Source organism: Castor canadensis, chromosome 16 (genome assembly GCF_047511655.1).
Source record: "Castor canadensis chromosome 16, mCasCan1.hap1v2, whole genome shotgun sequence".
Taxonomy (NCBI): Eukaryota; Metazoa; Chordata; class Mammalia; order Rodentia; family Castoridae; genus Castor; species Castor canadensis.
This window is the reverse complement of record NC_133401.1, coordinates 21964734-21979383: the sequence shown is the minus strand read 5'-3', so window position 1 is coordinate 21979383 and position 14650 is coordinate 21964734. Positions and strand designations below refer to the sequence as shown.

At 59.2% G+C, this 14650-nt stretch overlaps 1 protein-coding gene and 1 long non-coding RNA gene across 3 annotated transcripts; one reads left to right on the top strand and one right to left on the bottom strand.

The window, feature by feature from the left end:
- Positions 1-611: 611 nt before the first annotated feature.
- On the bottom strand, positions 612-14183 carry Pold1 (DNA polymerase delta 1, catalytic subunit). The gene is made up of 27 exons (XM_074058032.1): positions 13908-14183; positions 13100-13302; positions 12557-12670; positions 11478-11624; positions 11273-11398; positions 11031-11199; positions 10853-10934; positions 10650-10779; positions 10176-10342; positions 9828-9932; positions 9024-9164; positions 8767-8877; positions 8050-8241; positions 7877-7965; positions 7661-7777; positions 7351-7464; positions 6933-7080; positions 4692-4787; positions 4431-4568; positions 3329-3504; positions 2751-2903; positions 2545-2647; positions 1919-2051; positions 1704-1817; positions 1406-1458; positions 1234-1331; positions 612-785 (listed from the first exon to the last, which is right to left on the bottom strand). The coding sequence occupies exons 1-27, from the start codon at positions 13910-13912 to the stop codon at positions 680-682; spliced, it is 3330 nt and encodes a 1109-aa protein (XP_073914133.1). The 5' UTR covers positions 13913-14183; the 3' UTR covers positions 612-679.
- LOC141418066 (uncharacterized) lies at positions 1930-9915 on the top strand. Of its 2 annotated transcripts, none has more exons than XR_012442701.1 (3): positions 1930-2000; positions 8818-9156; positions 9779-9915. It is a non-coding gene; the product is annotated as an uncharacterized lncRNA (long non-coding RNA). The 2 variants fall into 2 exon arrangements; XR_012442700.1 differs by lacking the exon at positions 1930-2000 and adding an exon at positions 7776-7980.
- Positions 14184-14650: the final 467 nt, after the last annotated feature.

Genomic DNA, 14650 nt, shown 5'->3' with positions numbered 1-14650 from the left:
CCTTCATCCAGTGGCAGGGAGGGCGGGCCTAGGGGCCATCAGGATTTGGGGATCCCCACGTTTGGGGGTGGGGATGGGCTGACTGAGGGGTGATGGGAGAGCTGAATTGAGGGGAGGGGAACCTGGAGAAGGCAGGGCCAGCTGTGGCTGTGGTCAGTTAAGATTAGAAAAAGGGGGCCAAAGACCCCAGAGCCAGGTCATAGGGAAAGCCCCAGGCCTGGGCTGCAATAGGACACGAGATAAGGATGGACAGAGGGTCTTGGCTGTGGACCTGGGCTGGGGCAAAGGATGAGCTGAAGCCATTAGGCCCAGAGGTGGAAACACCCGTGGGTGGGACATGGCAGGGAGGTCCCCTTGGTGGCATGGGGGAGTGGAGGCCTCAGTGCCAGGGGCTGCCCCAGGGGCTGGAGGAAGGTCAGCACCTGGCAAGAACGGTCACCAGTCCCCAGGGGAGGGGTAGAAGGGGATCAGACATCTGGGCGCCCCTGCAGAGGGGAGGTGGCCTAGAGGGGAAACTAAGACACAAGGAAGGGGAGTGGAGTGGTCTCAGGGCCCTGGGCTATGAAACAGGACAGTGCACTTCCTTCCCCCAGAGAACACAACACACCACGTAGCAAAAGGTCTGAGTTTTATTCCCCGCCAGGCCCCCGGGATGCTTGCAGGGATGCTTGCAGGTCGGTCACCAGGCCTCGGGGCCTGGGGGCCCGAAGCGACGCAGCAGCTGCTCCTGGTCCTCCAGGTCCTTGCGCACCTTCTTGCGCATGTAGAAGATGGGGCAGTCCCGGCTGCGGGGGTGGCGTGGTCAGCCCGGGGACCAGAGCCCAGTGCCCAGCAGGATGGGGGGCCCGTGCACCCGCCCCCGGGGCGGGCTATTCCCAGGACTTTGCTCCCCCCCCCGCGGCCCCCCCCCCAGGGAGGGGCTGTTTGCACAGCGGGCATGGAGGGGTGAGCCGATAACAGCGGGTGCCCGGAGAACCATGGGTGGCCGTATATCACCTGTCACCTGGCGTGGGAACCCGCCCCGCCCACCTGTTCCCTGGGGAAAGCCCGGCCCCACCCTCGGGGGGGGGGGAGCGGGGGTTGGGAGGGTGACCATTTCCCCAGAAGACCAGGGTAGTCGCTCCTGCCCTACTTTGCAGGCAAGGCCACTGAGACCCTGGAGTTTGGTCCCCAACCAACCCACAGACCCCTGGAGTGGCGAATGGGGGGAGGTAGGGAGGGACAGACACACACCTGGTACAGATGACATCCTCGTGCAGACTGCCCTGACAGCGCTGGCACTGGGTCCAGAGGCGCGAGAAGCGCTCCTCCAGGGCATTCAGGTGGGACACCTGGGGACAGGGGTCTGAGCAAGGCTGGGCAGGACAGCCGCCCCACCCCACTCCCTGACCTTGCGTCTATTCACCTCTTTCTGATACAGCTCTGACTCTCGGGGCTGGCAGAACTCACACACGGCTCCTGGGAGAAGTGCGGGTCACCAGGGGCACGGAGCTGGTGGGGCTCAGCCAGGCCCAGGCCACCCCATCCCTGCCTGTCTCCGCCCGCCGCCCATCCCGGCTTCTGAAAGTCCCCAGAGGTTGGAGAACAAGGGCACGAGTGTGTGTGTGGAAAACTCCCCCGGGGAACCCCAGGGCTGGCGAGGACCCTCAGGTAGGGTGCAAGCAGAGGGGGGGCCCTGGCGGCAGGACGGGCCGGGGTCTCACCCTGGTGGCTGAGCACGGTTCGGCAGCCAATGCAGCAGCTGCGGCGTTTGGCAAAGGCCAGGAGGCCGCCCACCTTGCCGGTGAGCACCGTCTTGCAGCGCGTGTGGTCGCCCCCTGCAGGAGGGGCGAGCATGAACGGTCCACCCTCTGGGTGCTCCCCCAGGGCCCCGTGGTCGGCCCCGCGCCCGCACCCCCGCCCCGCGTGGCGTGCATACGCAGCAGCACGGCCTCAGCGCGGCCCTCGCCCAGGATGGGCTCGAAGATGCGCAGGAGCGGCTTGGCCAGCTGCTGCTCCAGGTAGTACTGCGTGTCGATGGGCAGGCTGTGCTCCAGCACGAACAGGGGGTCCTGCGGGGGGCCGGGGTCACCAGGAGCAGTCACCGGGCATGGGCACAGCCCTCAGACTGTGATGGGGGTTGTGGGGGGGGGAGTGAGAGGTCACAGGGAATGGCAGTGACATGCTGGGGGCCCTCAGGACACCAAGTGAGAGTTCACATGCGGGAGGAGGCAAGGCTGGGAAGTGGGTCACCGCCATCCGGGGTGGCGTGCAGAATGCTGAGTACAGGAGTGGGAACCAGGTAGGGACAGAAGAGACAAGGGTAGCAATGGAGTCAGACCTAGGGGCCCTGAGTGGGTCTGAGGGGTCACCCTGCTACAGAAGGGCAGGAGATGTGGGAACAGAGGCCCCACAGAGGGTGCTGGGAGGCCGGTGTGTCCTCCTTGAGCCCAGTCTCAGGGGTGTGCACGGGGCGTTCTCGGGGACCCAGGGCCCGCCCATCTCGGAAAGCAGAAGTGAGAGCCGCAGGGCTGGGAGGCCGCGGGCAGCCCAGGTGGGCCTGACCTCGGACTTCATGTAGGCGGCCACGCCCTTGGCAGCACCGATGATCACGTAAGGGACGCGGTCGCCCAGGCTGGGCGCACTCCCAGGGTCCCGCTTCCTCATCCTGTGGGGAGACCAGGCGGCCGGTGGGTGCGGGGGCAGGCAGCAGCAGACCCAGCTGGCAGGAGGGGCTATTTTGGGACGCCCCGCCCCTGCTGCCCGCACACCTCTCAGCCAGCTCCACGTGGGCCTGTTTGCCCGCATAGTCGGCTGTGGCGCGGGTCAGCTCCTTGGTGATGACCAGCTGCGAGATGTCAATGCGGTTACACAGCAGGTCCGAGATGACATCCTTTGCGTGGGCCACGGCACCCTCAGGGTCTCTGGGGTCGGGGGGACAAGCAGGAGAATGTCACCAGGGACTACTGAGGGTGGTCTGGCCTGACCTCTCACCAGTCCTGGAGCTGGGAACCAAGACAGGCTCTGTGAGCTGTGAGAAACCCAGACACAGGCTGCAAAGTGACAGTCAAAGAGTGCAAAGAGGCAGTCAGCTCACAGCTGCCCAACCAATTCACCACTGTTCTACCACCAAGGAGGAGTGGGTTCTGGCACCTGCATCCCCAGGGGCTGGGCTGGGAGCCAGGACTCCTGGGCCTTAGGGAGGAGGACTGGGGTCTAGACCCCTGGGTCTGAGGGAGGAGGGCTGGGACCTGGACCCCTGGGTCTGAGGGAGGAGGGCTGGGACCTGGACCCTTGGGACTGAGGGGAAGACATGCTAGATGAGTGGTCTGGAGGAGGGTCCCCATACCGGTCCACAAGCAGGCGCCGCAGCGAAGCGGTTACCAGGTTGGCCACGAGGGGGCAGTTGTCCCTGCGCACAGCCTCCAGGCCCTTGCAATCCATGCGGTCGTGGGCATCAGGCCGGGAGGAAAAGAGCAGGCCGGCATAGCGCTTCTTGCTGATGAGCAGGTAGGGGAAGTAGACCTGCGAGGGCCCCATGGTGGAGACCCCTGAGACTACAGGGTCAGTCCCCAATCCTAAGATGCTCTCAGAAACAGGGCAGGCCTGGACAGCCCCCCAGACAGAGTTCAGACACTAAAGGGGACCCTAAACCAAGCAAAATGGGCTCCAAGACACCTCTGAGCACCCTAAGTCCCCAGGAACCCCCAATATGAAACAGTGCCATAAACCAAGCGTTGTCCCCTAAAACATGGCATCCAGACAGGGGACCACAGTGAGGTGGTCCCTCAAGAGAAGAAGCCAAAGCCATAGTGAGCCATAGGGCAGACACAAACTCCCCCAAACTGAGAGGCTCCACATTTACAGGCTGGGGCTGGTGGAGCGGCTCAAGGCTAGAGCATCTGCCTAGCAAGTGTGAGACCCTAAGTTCAAGCTAAAAAAAAAAAACAAAAACTAGAGTCAGTGCACCTGCGGGCGCCCATTTAAGCAGACTACTTAAGAGAATACTGTGTTGAGGATCCCAGAGCCAAGTCTGATGCACCCTGGGCAATAGTTGTGGCTTCAAGATGCAACCCCACCTGGTCCCCACTGCAAGGGTGGCCCCCAAACCAGAGACTGTGACAGGCTTTTCAAAACAGCAACACTGTCCTGTGCATCACACATCCAGCATGAGAAGCTGACAAAACCGAGGTCCCAATCAAGAGAGCACAGGCAGCAGAACACCAGCACTAGGCTGACAAACTGAACAGGATCCCCAGAATACTCTGGTTCAGGTACCCCAAAACAGAGAGACCTTGAGCATCAGGGTGTCCCAGAGCCTTCCAGACCAGGGGACTCCCCTCTCCAGGCTATTCTTAAAGTTCACAGGTAATCAGTGAACCAGACCCACAAACTGTCAAGACCCACACTTATCTCCAGCCTGAGCCCTGAGTACAGGGGACCCCATATACCTTCTCAAACTCCAGCCGGATGGGTGCTGGGAAGTGACCTGATACCCAGTCCGCGGCCTCCCGCCCCAGGGCCATTGCCTCAGCCACAGAGGAGACGCCGAACCGGCACATGACAGAGTCAGTGTCACCATATACCACCTGGTGGGGGGGGAAGCATGGGAGGGAGCTTGACACTGAGGGAAGCTCAAGGATATCACAGCAGAGCAGGCAGGGTATGACAGGAAAACGGGGACACACAGGCCTGGGCAAGGTGGCCCTGACCTTGGCATTGGTGCTGTAGCCATTTTCCACTGTGTACTTAGACTCCACCAGCTGCTTGGTTTTCTCAATCATCTGACGCCCGAACCCAGTGACACTCTGTGGGGGACAGAACCAGGCAGTGAAGGCCCAGGAGCTGTGTACAGTGGACAGGACTGGGGCTCCTGCTTTAGCCACATAGCCCGAAGTTTACGAGTCTGCAGAAAAGGGCTACTAGGCTGCTGCTCAACAGTCCTCTGAAACCACATGGGCTGGGGGTAGTGCCAGAAAACCATTCCTTCCCACCTATTTTGGTACTGAGGTTTGAACTCAGGGCCCATGCCTTGAGCCACTCCAACAGCCCTTTGTAGTGTTGGGATTTTTTGAGATAGGGTCTCTGAAAGTATTTGCCTGGGCTGGCTTTGAACTGTGATCCTCCTAATCTCTGCCTCCTGAGTAGCTAGGATTACAGGTGTGAGCCACTGGTGCCCAGCTCCACCTGACTTTATAAATAAGGAAGCTGAGGATGGAGAAGAGTGTAATTTTTTTCTCCTTCTATGTGGATTCATTCAGATAGTGTTTATCTTTTAACTAGCATACTTAGTCTATTTACATTTAATGTAATTACTGCCACAAGTGGATGTGGCACCCCATGGCCTGACCTCTGCTTTGGGACTGGAGCCACCATTTCCCCTGGGGATACTGGGAGGCAGCTGGGGATGACAGGCCAAACAGGGCGTAGGAGTGGCATGTAGCGAAGGGATCTCTTTACTAAAGGAGGGCCTGGCTCTGGCCTGGCTCCTGGGAGGGGACACCTAAGGGCTTGCAACACCCTTCTTCATAAGAATGTCTGTTTACCTGAGACCTCAAGCTCTAATGCTGGTGGCCTGGGGGCCCTGGGCCTTGCATTCTCAGTCTGAACTTTGGAGGTGGAAGAGCTGGAGACCCAGTAGCCAGTAACTAAGGTCAGTCCCATGGTGCTCCATGCCATGACTGACCACAAAACTTGGGCACCTAGGATCAGGAAATCCCTGACTGATGTTTGTGTGCTGTCACACTTTGCTGCTGGGAGAATTGTCTGCTGTCCTGAGATTCAACTGGGAGAGGACAGTGGAGTGCTCCAAGCGCAACCTTTGCCAGGCTCATCTTGTGCCCAGCTGTCCTCACTGATTTTAACCTGTAGCCTATTATGGTATTAAATACACACCTCTTCTGAGAGACATTCTAGCCAATCAGTGAATCTGAGTGGTCCTGGGCTATGCAGTGTGCAGGCCTCTCCCACTGGAAGCCCTGCCCACTGCCAGTTCCTCCCTACCCTCCCCAGGCACCATGGAGCAGGGAGGCAGGGAGTGTTGTGTGTGGTCCTTTCCCCCAGCCTCCTCCATGGTAACCAAGTGGAGGTGCCCAGAACTAGTCTAGACCATGCTGCGGCCCAAAGCCCAGGGGAGGAGGCTGGGCAAGATGCCCTTTGCAAAGCCCAAAGCCCTCTTAGGCCAGGAACAGGGGCACAGGCCCAGCCTGGCAGAACCTCGGGCCCTCTGTGGTCTCACTGCAAATCCTTTTTCTGTCCAAGCTGCTGGGCTGCTGTAGTAAGTAATGGAGATGGGGGTGGGAGGAGTGAGTAGGGAGAGCAGGAGTTGGGGCAGTTGTTCTGCTCAGAGTTTGAGTTGGTCAAGCACTGCTGAGCATCCTCACCAGGTCCTCGCACCCAGGGCTCCTGGTTGACAGCGAACAAGGTCAAATGGCCTCCCAAGGACTCAGCAAATCCAGCTGTGCTATGCTGTGGGTAATCCCTAGCCCTGAAAGCCAAACCCTGTCCCCACTCCTCTTTCTTCCTTTGAAGGAATGAAGAGACCCCTTCACTGGGGCTGGGGGTCTGTTGGGTGACTCTGTGACAGGTGGAGTGAATAAGCAAAGCTGACAGGCTCCACCAAGTTACCCAGCCCCGCCCCCCGCCCCTGAGCCTGGAGTGGCTACGTCTCACTTGATCACCTGCACCCTAAACATTTCCTGTCACGTTCTGTGTCACCACTACATCACGGGTGAGCTACAAAAGGAAGGTCAGGCACTCAAATCTGTTTTGTCACCCTCTGTACCCTCGGCAATGCTCATTGTTTCTGAAGGAACCAATTGGTCACTCAAGCCACACTGGTGTCCAAAAGGCCAGGACACCACCTCCCAACACAGCTTTGCCTGAGTCCTGGTCCCCCCCCAAAGAGGCCCCATCCACTCCCTGCTCCACCTGCCAGGGACCTGAGGGCTCACCTGTGAGATCTCCAAGCATGGCAGCTTGCCCACTTGGGCCCCAGTGAAGCCATATACGGAGTTGGCACTTATTTTCAGCGCCAGCTGCCGCCCATCCAGGACCTGCCGCCGAAGAGGGTCTGTCTCCTGGGCCAGCTCAGCCTTGGCCCTGGGATGGGGGTGGGAGGGGTTGAAGGGTACTCAGGCAGTACCCCAGGCCTCAGGGGGGTCAGGGTGCCTGTCTGGAGAGGTATGCCATGTACAGCTGGGTGTGTTGTGCACTGCATAGGTGCCTGACCCAGAGGATGAAGGTGCTGCCTAGAGGGACACCTTATTGTCATGCACACACAGCTGCAGTGAACGCAGTAGGGCAGCCCCGGGGGACCCAGTGAGAAACAGGTGTGAGCACTGAGCCAGGGTGAAGGGCTGCAGAGCCCACCTCTTCCGGGCACTGAGCAGGTTCTCCAGGATCTGGGGCAGTAGCCCCTTCCGCACTGACGCCTTCACAAACTCGTCTCCGGTGGGCGTCTTGATGAACTGATCTGCGGTCAGGCTAGGAGGGAAGGTGGTGGAGGTGCTGCTGGGCCTCCATCCTGGCCTTGGCACAGCAGGAAACCCCCACACACCTCGTGCCTCCCTTTTCCTGCCCACTAATTTTTGGGCCTGGTCTGTCTCCCTGCCAGACTACAAGCGCTGAAGGTAGGGCACAGGTCAGCCTCGGGGACATGTGTGGAGTGAGGGCGCCATACCCCAGTTTCTGGGCAGCCCCAGGCCGCAGGAGCGTGGTATAGCACAGGTTGTGGGCCATCATGATGGACGGGTACAGCGAGGAGAAGTCCAGGGTGGCAATGGGGACATCATAGTACCTGAAGGGGGGGACGGGACGGGACAGGACATGAGGTTAGAGTCAGGGCTGGAACCAATCCCCCACCCAGTGTGGTCCCCCTCCAGCCTCAGAGCCTCACCCTTTCAGGGGCTCAATGACAGTGGCTCCTGTGTAGTCCTCGCCACCCTCTGTCTTCACCACGGGCATCAGTAGCCCCTCTCGCATCGCCTGGGGAAAGGCTGGGTGAGTGACCAAAGTGGGGCCTTGTTGGTGGTGAGCGGTATGCACCAGCCACCCGGCTTGGCCGCTGACCTGTCGCAGCAGCTGGGACACGACCTTGACTTGCTGGCCACGGCTGAGCAGGTAACTGAGGGGCACTCCAGTGACCCGAGCCATCTCCACAGCATTCACCAGCACCATGAGCCGCTCGAGCAGCCGGAGCGGCAGGAAGGCATCCTTGAGGCAGTACACAGCCAGACGGCGGCGGGTCTGGTCGTTCCCATTCTGGGGACAGGCACCGGTGGGTGGGATCAGGTTCGGGGCCAGAAGCAGGAGGGGGAGCCATGGGAGGACATGGGACTGGGTGAGGGAGGTTGGAGCGATGGGGCACGGACAGGGCAGATCAAGGGGCTGGTGTACAGGAGGGGCCAGGGCAGGACAGCAGAGCACAGGTCCTAGTGACAGAAGTCATGGTAGAGGAAGACATCAGTAAGAGGTGGGTGACACTGAGGTCACAGATGTGAACAGAAGAGTGAGATGAGGTTGGGACAGAAGGTCAAGATAAGAGACCAGAGGTCAGGAGGGTGGGTGAGAGGTCAAGGTCAGGGTTCAAGACCTGAAAAAGAATGGAGATGAGAGGCTGGGGAGGCAGGGGCGAAGGTCAGAGTTCAGGAGGGTAAAGTCAAAGCCAACGGATAAGCTGTGAGACTGAGACTGAGCTCAAGGTAAGAGACCAGAGGTGGGTGGGGGAGGTGAGAGGTCAAGGCAGGCTGAGGGTGCGAGGACAGGGAGGTGGGGTGGGCTGGGCACCTGCAGGTCGGTTATGATACTGTGCTGCACGTCCTCCTTCTGCTCACCCAGGAAGTGGAAGCTCACGGCGTTGAGTGTGTAGGAGCGGAGCTTGTACTCCCGAAGCAGCACCTGTGGAAGGCAGGCAGGCAGGGCTGGGTGACGGTCCAGCAGAAGCATCCAGAGGCGCAGGCACCCCCAGCCCAGCTGTACCTGCACCATGTCCATCTGCATGTGGCCCATCATGTGGGCCGTGGCCCCCCTCCACACGGCCGTACCTGCAGCATGTCCATCTGCACGCGGCCCACCATGCTGACCACCTTGCTGTCACGTCGGCCCATCTGCCTCGACTGGAATGAGGAGTCCCTGATGTTTGAGCGGAGGCCGGCCACTCGGCCCAGCAAAGGAAAGGTTTGCACCTGGGGTGGGAGGGGAAGGGACAGTTCAGGCAAGGCTGTGGTGGCTGACAGGCTTGCCCCATCCTAGGCTCCAGGCCACGTTGGAATAGGACAGGGACAGGGACCAACCACAGCATCCTTGTAAGCAAGCCAGGGGTGGAGAGCAGAGGCAGGTCTGGGTGCAGAGACCTTCTGGGGCCAAGGGAGGTTAAAGACCAGGGAGGGAGTCCAAGGGGAGGACAAGGCTACAGCTGGGAGGGCCTGGTGAGCTACGGGCAGAAAGGGACAAGGACAGCACCCAAAGGCTCCGTCCAGCTGGGGAAGAAGAGGAGGAACGGACATGGTGGGTGAGGCTGAGCTCGGGATTAGTGGATGGGACCTGGGGCCAGCGGGCAGGAGCAGAGGCAGAAACCTCCTGGAGAGCTGGCTGGGAGCAGGACGGGGGACTGGGGACTAGGGCGGTGGGGGAGGAACGGGCTCCTTTCAGGCTGGAGAAGAGACTAAGGCGGGGTGAGGGGTGGGGGGGGGGAAGGGGGCTAAAGGGCACGGCGGGTTAAGTGCACAGGCCAGTGTGAGAAACTGGAGCTTTAGGGGGCCGTAAGAATTTGTTTTGTTCTGCTTTTTGTATCTCCCAGAACGGGACAACCACAAGGACAGAAGTCTCCCCACCAGCCCTGGCCTCACCTTAAGGGTCAGGGCCCGAGAGATGAGGTACGGAAGGTCGAAGTTCTGAATGTTGTAACCAGTGATCACATCGGGGTCCATGACGCGGACGAAGGTGGACCAGGCCTGGGGGCAAGGCCATAAAGCATCAGCATGTCTCTGTCTCAGATACCCCCATTTCCGGAATGTTCCAGAAACCCCCAGCATTTGGGAAAACACCACAGAACCAGAGTGCTCAGGGTTTGGTGCTCGATGCATAAGCATCCCAGCTCAGGGACACGTCAGTGCATGGTGGCCTGTGGTGTGGCTGGGCAAGTGGGACTTGGGGTGAGGGAACCAAGGGAACTATGGGGGTAGAACGAGAGCCACCTGGAGCAGGTCCTCTTCCCGTTCATAGCTCTGCACCTTGGCACCCAGGATGGGGGCGCAAGGCTGCAGGGTGAGTGCCAGGCGCAGGAAGGGCTCTGGCTCACCCCAGCGCAAGCCCAGCGAGCAGATTTGGATCACCGGGTCCCGCTCAGGCTCAGGGAAGATGCCTAGGAGGGACGAGAAGAAGGAGAGGGAAGCAGGGGCCTGACTCTGGTTCTTTCCCACATCACACCAGGGACACATCTCTCAGTTCGCCAGCCCATCCAACGCTGCCTGCAGACTGCACAATTCACGCCGGCCCCCTCCACCTTGCTCAGTTCATTCCAGCCACACAGGCTGAGATGGTCCTGCCCCAGGGCCTTTGCACTTGCAGTTTCCTCTGTTGGGCAGTGTCCCCACCCATCACCTGACGTGGCTTGATTCCACATCACTGATGTGGGGTGGGGGGAAGAGCCCCAGGTGCAGGGAACAGACCTTTGCGGCCAGCACACTCGATGTCAAAGCTGAGCACACGCAGAGGAGCGATGCGTTGCCACGGCCCTTCTGGGGGGTGGCTGACCACGTCTGACCACAGCACATCGGCCTCCAGTTGACACAGTGTAGCCTGGGGGAGGGACAGGATGTGTCAGTGGCAGTGAGGTCCTGGACCCCTGCCCCCTTCCTGGGGAGCCCCATACCTTGTCCTCTGGTCGTAGGACATATTTCCCAGCCGGGAGCTCCAGCCAGTTGCAGCCCACGATGTCCGTGTCCACCATGAACCTGGAGAGGATGGTGGGTCAGTGTGCACAGGCTCGGGTGTGTGGGGGAGGTGAGGGTAAGGGCAGAGGCTGCAGAGGAGGGGAGACAGGGCTGCACCGAATCTCAAAGTCCACGTTGGCCTCATAGGGTGCGAAGCTGGGGGTGCCTAGGCCTGCCACACGGATGCCCTGCTCCAGGAGGCGGCGGGCGGGAGCCACGAGACGGGGCAGCGCCAAGATGACACGCAGGAAAGGAGAGGGACCGTGGCCATGGTACCCGAACATGCCTGTGGACAGAAGAAGCTGGCACGGGTCCATGAGCTCAGCCCCCCGCAAGTCCCCAGGGTGACCCACACTCACTCTCTCGAGAGCACAGCTCCACAGCTAGCACCGCGGGCCCAGTAAGCTCTTTCCCCCCACGCTGGTCCCGGCTGATGGCTGTGTTTAGCTCACGCTGCAGCTCGCTCAGGTGTTCAGTCCCAAAACCTGGTGTGGGAGGGCCTGTCAGAGGAGCTGGAGGCCTTTGGGAGCCAGAGATATATTGTCCCAGGTCAGGGCCACTCACCAGAAGGTGCAGGGGTGTAGAAGTAGGGCCGGAAGCCATGGATGTGGCAGCAGACAGAGAAACCCTCGTCGGTGACTCCAAAAGCACGGAGCACAGGCACGGAGTCGCGGGATGGTGGAGGCCTCCCTGGCAGGGGCCGTGCTGGGCCTTAGAGGGTCACAGGGAAAGTTAGGGCATCCCCAGTGCCTGTGAAGGTCTCCTCCCAAGGACAGTCCCTGAAGTCTGGGGCACCCCTGCCCACCTCACACTATGGCTCACTCACCCTTTGCAGTCCCCTCCCTGGTCCCCTTTTCAGGAGCCCTGCATTATAATGTGAAAAACATTTATTGTAGGCTGGGTGTGGTGGTACATCTTGTAATCCCAGCTACTTGGGAGGCAGAGATCAGAAGGATTCATGGCCAACCCAGGCAAAAAATTAGCGAGATTTTCTCAAAAAGCAAGCTAGATATGGTAGCACATGCCTGTAATTCCAACTACACAGGAGGCGTAGGCAGGCAGATCTGTCTACAGCCAGGCCTGGGCAAAAGCAAGAGACTCTACCTTAAAAATAACTAAAGCAAAAAAAAGGATTGGGGTCATGGCTCAAGTGACAGAGTACCTGCCTAGCAAACGAGAGTCCCTGAGTTCAAAAAGAACTGCTGCCAGAAAGAAAACCAAACAAAAACTCCTATTTCTCCTAGAAAGTCAAATTGGCTACTGATGCACGAGTCAGGATTTTGAATGTGACCACAGGGATGGATTCCTACAACCACCACGAAACTGGGAGGCACAACAGCTCCACGCTCCCAACAGCTCTCTCAGCTGCCCCTTCTCTGTCACCTACCCCTCACCTGCTGATCTGTCCTGTCACCATGGCTGTCTCTTCAAGACTGTCCACATTAATGGAATTGTAAATGGAGCCATCCAAAGTGTAGTTCTGGGTATATTCGCGGTGCTGGGGCTGGAACCCACGTGAGCTCTCTACTACTAAGCTACACTCCCCAGCCCTCAGGATGTAAAACCGCTGAGTTTGGCTTCTGGCACTCAGTATGATGAAATCAGCTGTCCCTCATCCCTGCTTTGTCCCTCCCCCAGCTCACCCACATAATGGTCGATCTCCAGCTGCTGGAAGATGAGGGGCTCCGTCTGGGGGTCCAGGGAGGTAGGGGTGGGCCGCATCCAGCGGGAATCTGCGGCCGCCAAGGAGAACTGGCCTGCTTGGTGGCGGGGTGAGGGGTGAAGAGTGGGGTTCTGTGGAGTCAAGGTCCTCCTTGGGGCACATGACTGCCCTCCCAGGCCAGCCCATGGTTCCTTGGGGGCCTGGTTTATAGAAGGAAAGCCAGGTGGAGGCAGTAGTCTAGGTCAAGCAGGAGACTCAGGAGGTCAAGCAGGGATCAAGGGTCAAAATCAAGAAGCTGTACAGCCAGGTACACTAGGAGGCTGTAAGCCAGGAGGTGGAGACGGAAGGATCATTTGAGTCCAGGAGTTCGAGACCAACCTGACCAACATAATAAGACCTCGACTCAAAAAAAAAATCCCAACAAGCTGCAAGCATGAGGTCAAAGGTCAGCCCTTAAAGTGGACTAGAGGCAAGACAAGATGTAGGTGGGGAGGAGCTGCAGGGGTCCCACCCTGAGTCTCACCGTCCATGGCGCCCTCCAGGGCTGGCTGCAGTTCCTCCTCCTCCTGTTCCTGCAGCCTGTGCTCTGCCTCCATCTCTTCCAACAGTGCCAGGTCCTCCTCGAACTGGGATGCTGGCAGCCCCTCATCCTTGTCCCAGAAGCCCCCACGGGACCGCTTTGGGGGCACCTCAGGGCCTGGGCCTTGGCGACGCTTGAGGTCCATCCTGCTGGGCAAGGTGGGTGCAGTGGGAATTCTGATCACACCATCCTTCCTGAATCCTCCACGGCCTCCCAGCATGCACAGTGACCATGAGTCTTTTTTTTTTTTTTTTGCAGTACTGGGGACAGAACCCAGGGCTTCCTGCATGCTAGGCAAGCACTGTACAACTTCAACCACAGCCCAGCCCTTTTGTTCGTATTTTGTCTGTGAGACAGTCTCCTTAGCTTTGCCCACACTGGCTTCACACTCAAGATCCTTCTGCCTCTGCCTCCTGAGTAGCTGGGATTACAGGCATGTGACACCACGCCTGGCTACCATAAATCTTTTAATATGTTCACATAGCTAAAGAGTGACCCAGCTCCCCACCCTGCAGGCTCCTGAGCATCTGGAACTTTCCATCATTAGCACTGCAGCACTCCACCCTCCTGTCCCCCTCGGTTTAACCCTTTCCTCTCAAGCTCAAGCTCGTACCTCCTTTCCCTGTTCACTAACCTCTTACAGAGCCCCACGCCCTGCCAGCTGCTCTCAGCCCTCCCTTCCAGCAGACTGAGCCTTGGTATGTCTCTTAATTTCCCACAATCCCCTCTGCCCATGCCCTTGCCTACTCACCCCATTGTCCCAGCCTTCCCTCAGCAAGCAACTGGAGCCGGGCGCTGGTGGCTCACGCCTGTAATCCTAGCTACTCAGGAGGCAGAGATCAGGAGGATCACAGTTCAAAGCCAGCCCCAGGCAAATAGTTCACGTGACCCTATCTTGAAAAAACCCGCCACAAAAAAAGGGCTGGTGGAATGGCTCAAGGTGAAGGCCCGAGTTCAAACCCCAGTACCACAAAAAAAAAAAAAAAAAAAGCAGCTGGGACACACCAGCCTCCAGTCAGTCACCACACTCAGCACATGGCTGCCCTAGCTTCAGTGACACCTCTGGACGAGGTGACCATGATCCCACACCCAGACAGAAAGGCTCCATGTTCCAGGGTGCTCTGCTAGGAGTGGCCACATGACCTAGTTCTCACCATGCAGTCAGGGTGCCTGGGAGGTGCACAATCTCTGGGTCCCAGATGGGGTGTGACCGACAGGAAGCTGTCTGCCCTCCATCCCTTCCCCTTCTTCATGGCTGGAGTGCTTACATGGAGGTGGTAAGCCACCCTGGGCCACAGAACTTAACAACCTTGCGTCCCACCTTGACCTCTGGACAGTTAGAGGGAGAAACCAACAGTGCCTTTGTTGGGGTGCATTTTGGGGGCTCTTTAGGGCTTAGCCCAGACGATGCTGATGGGGGCACACTAAGGCAAACGTGGTGCTGACACATAACAGATTCTCCTTGGTGTTGGGGAGGAGCAGGCCACTGTGACA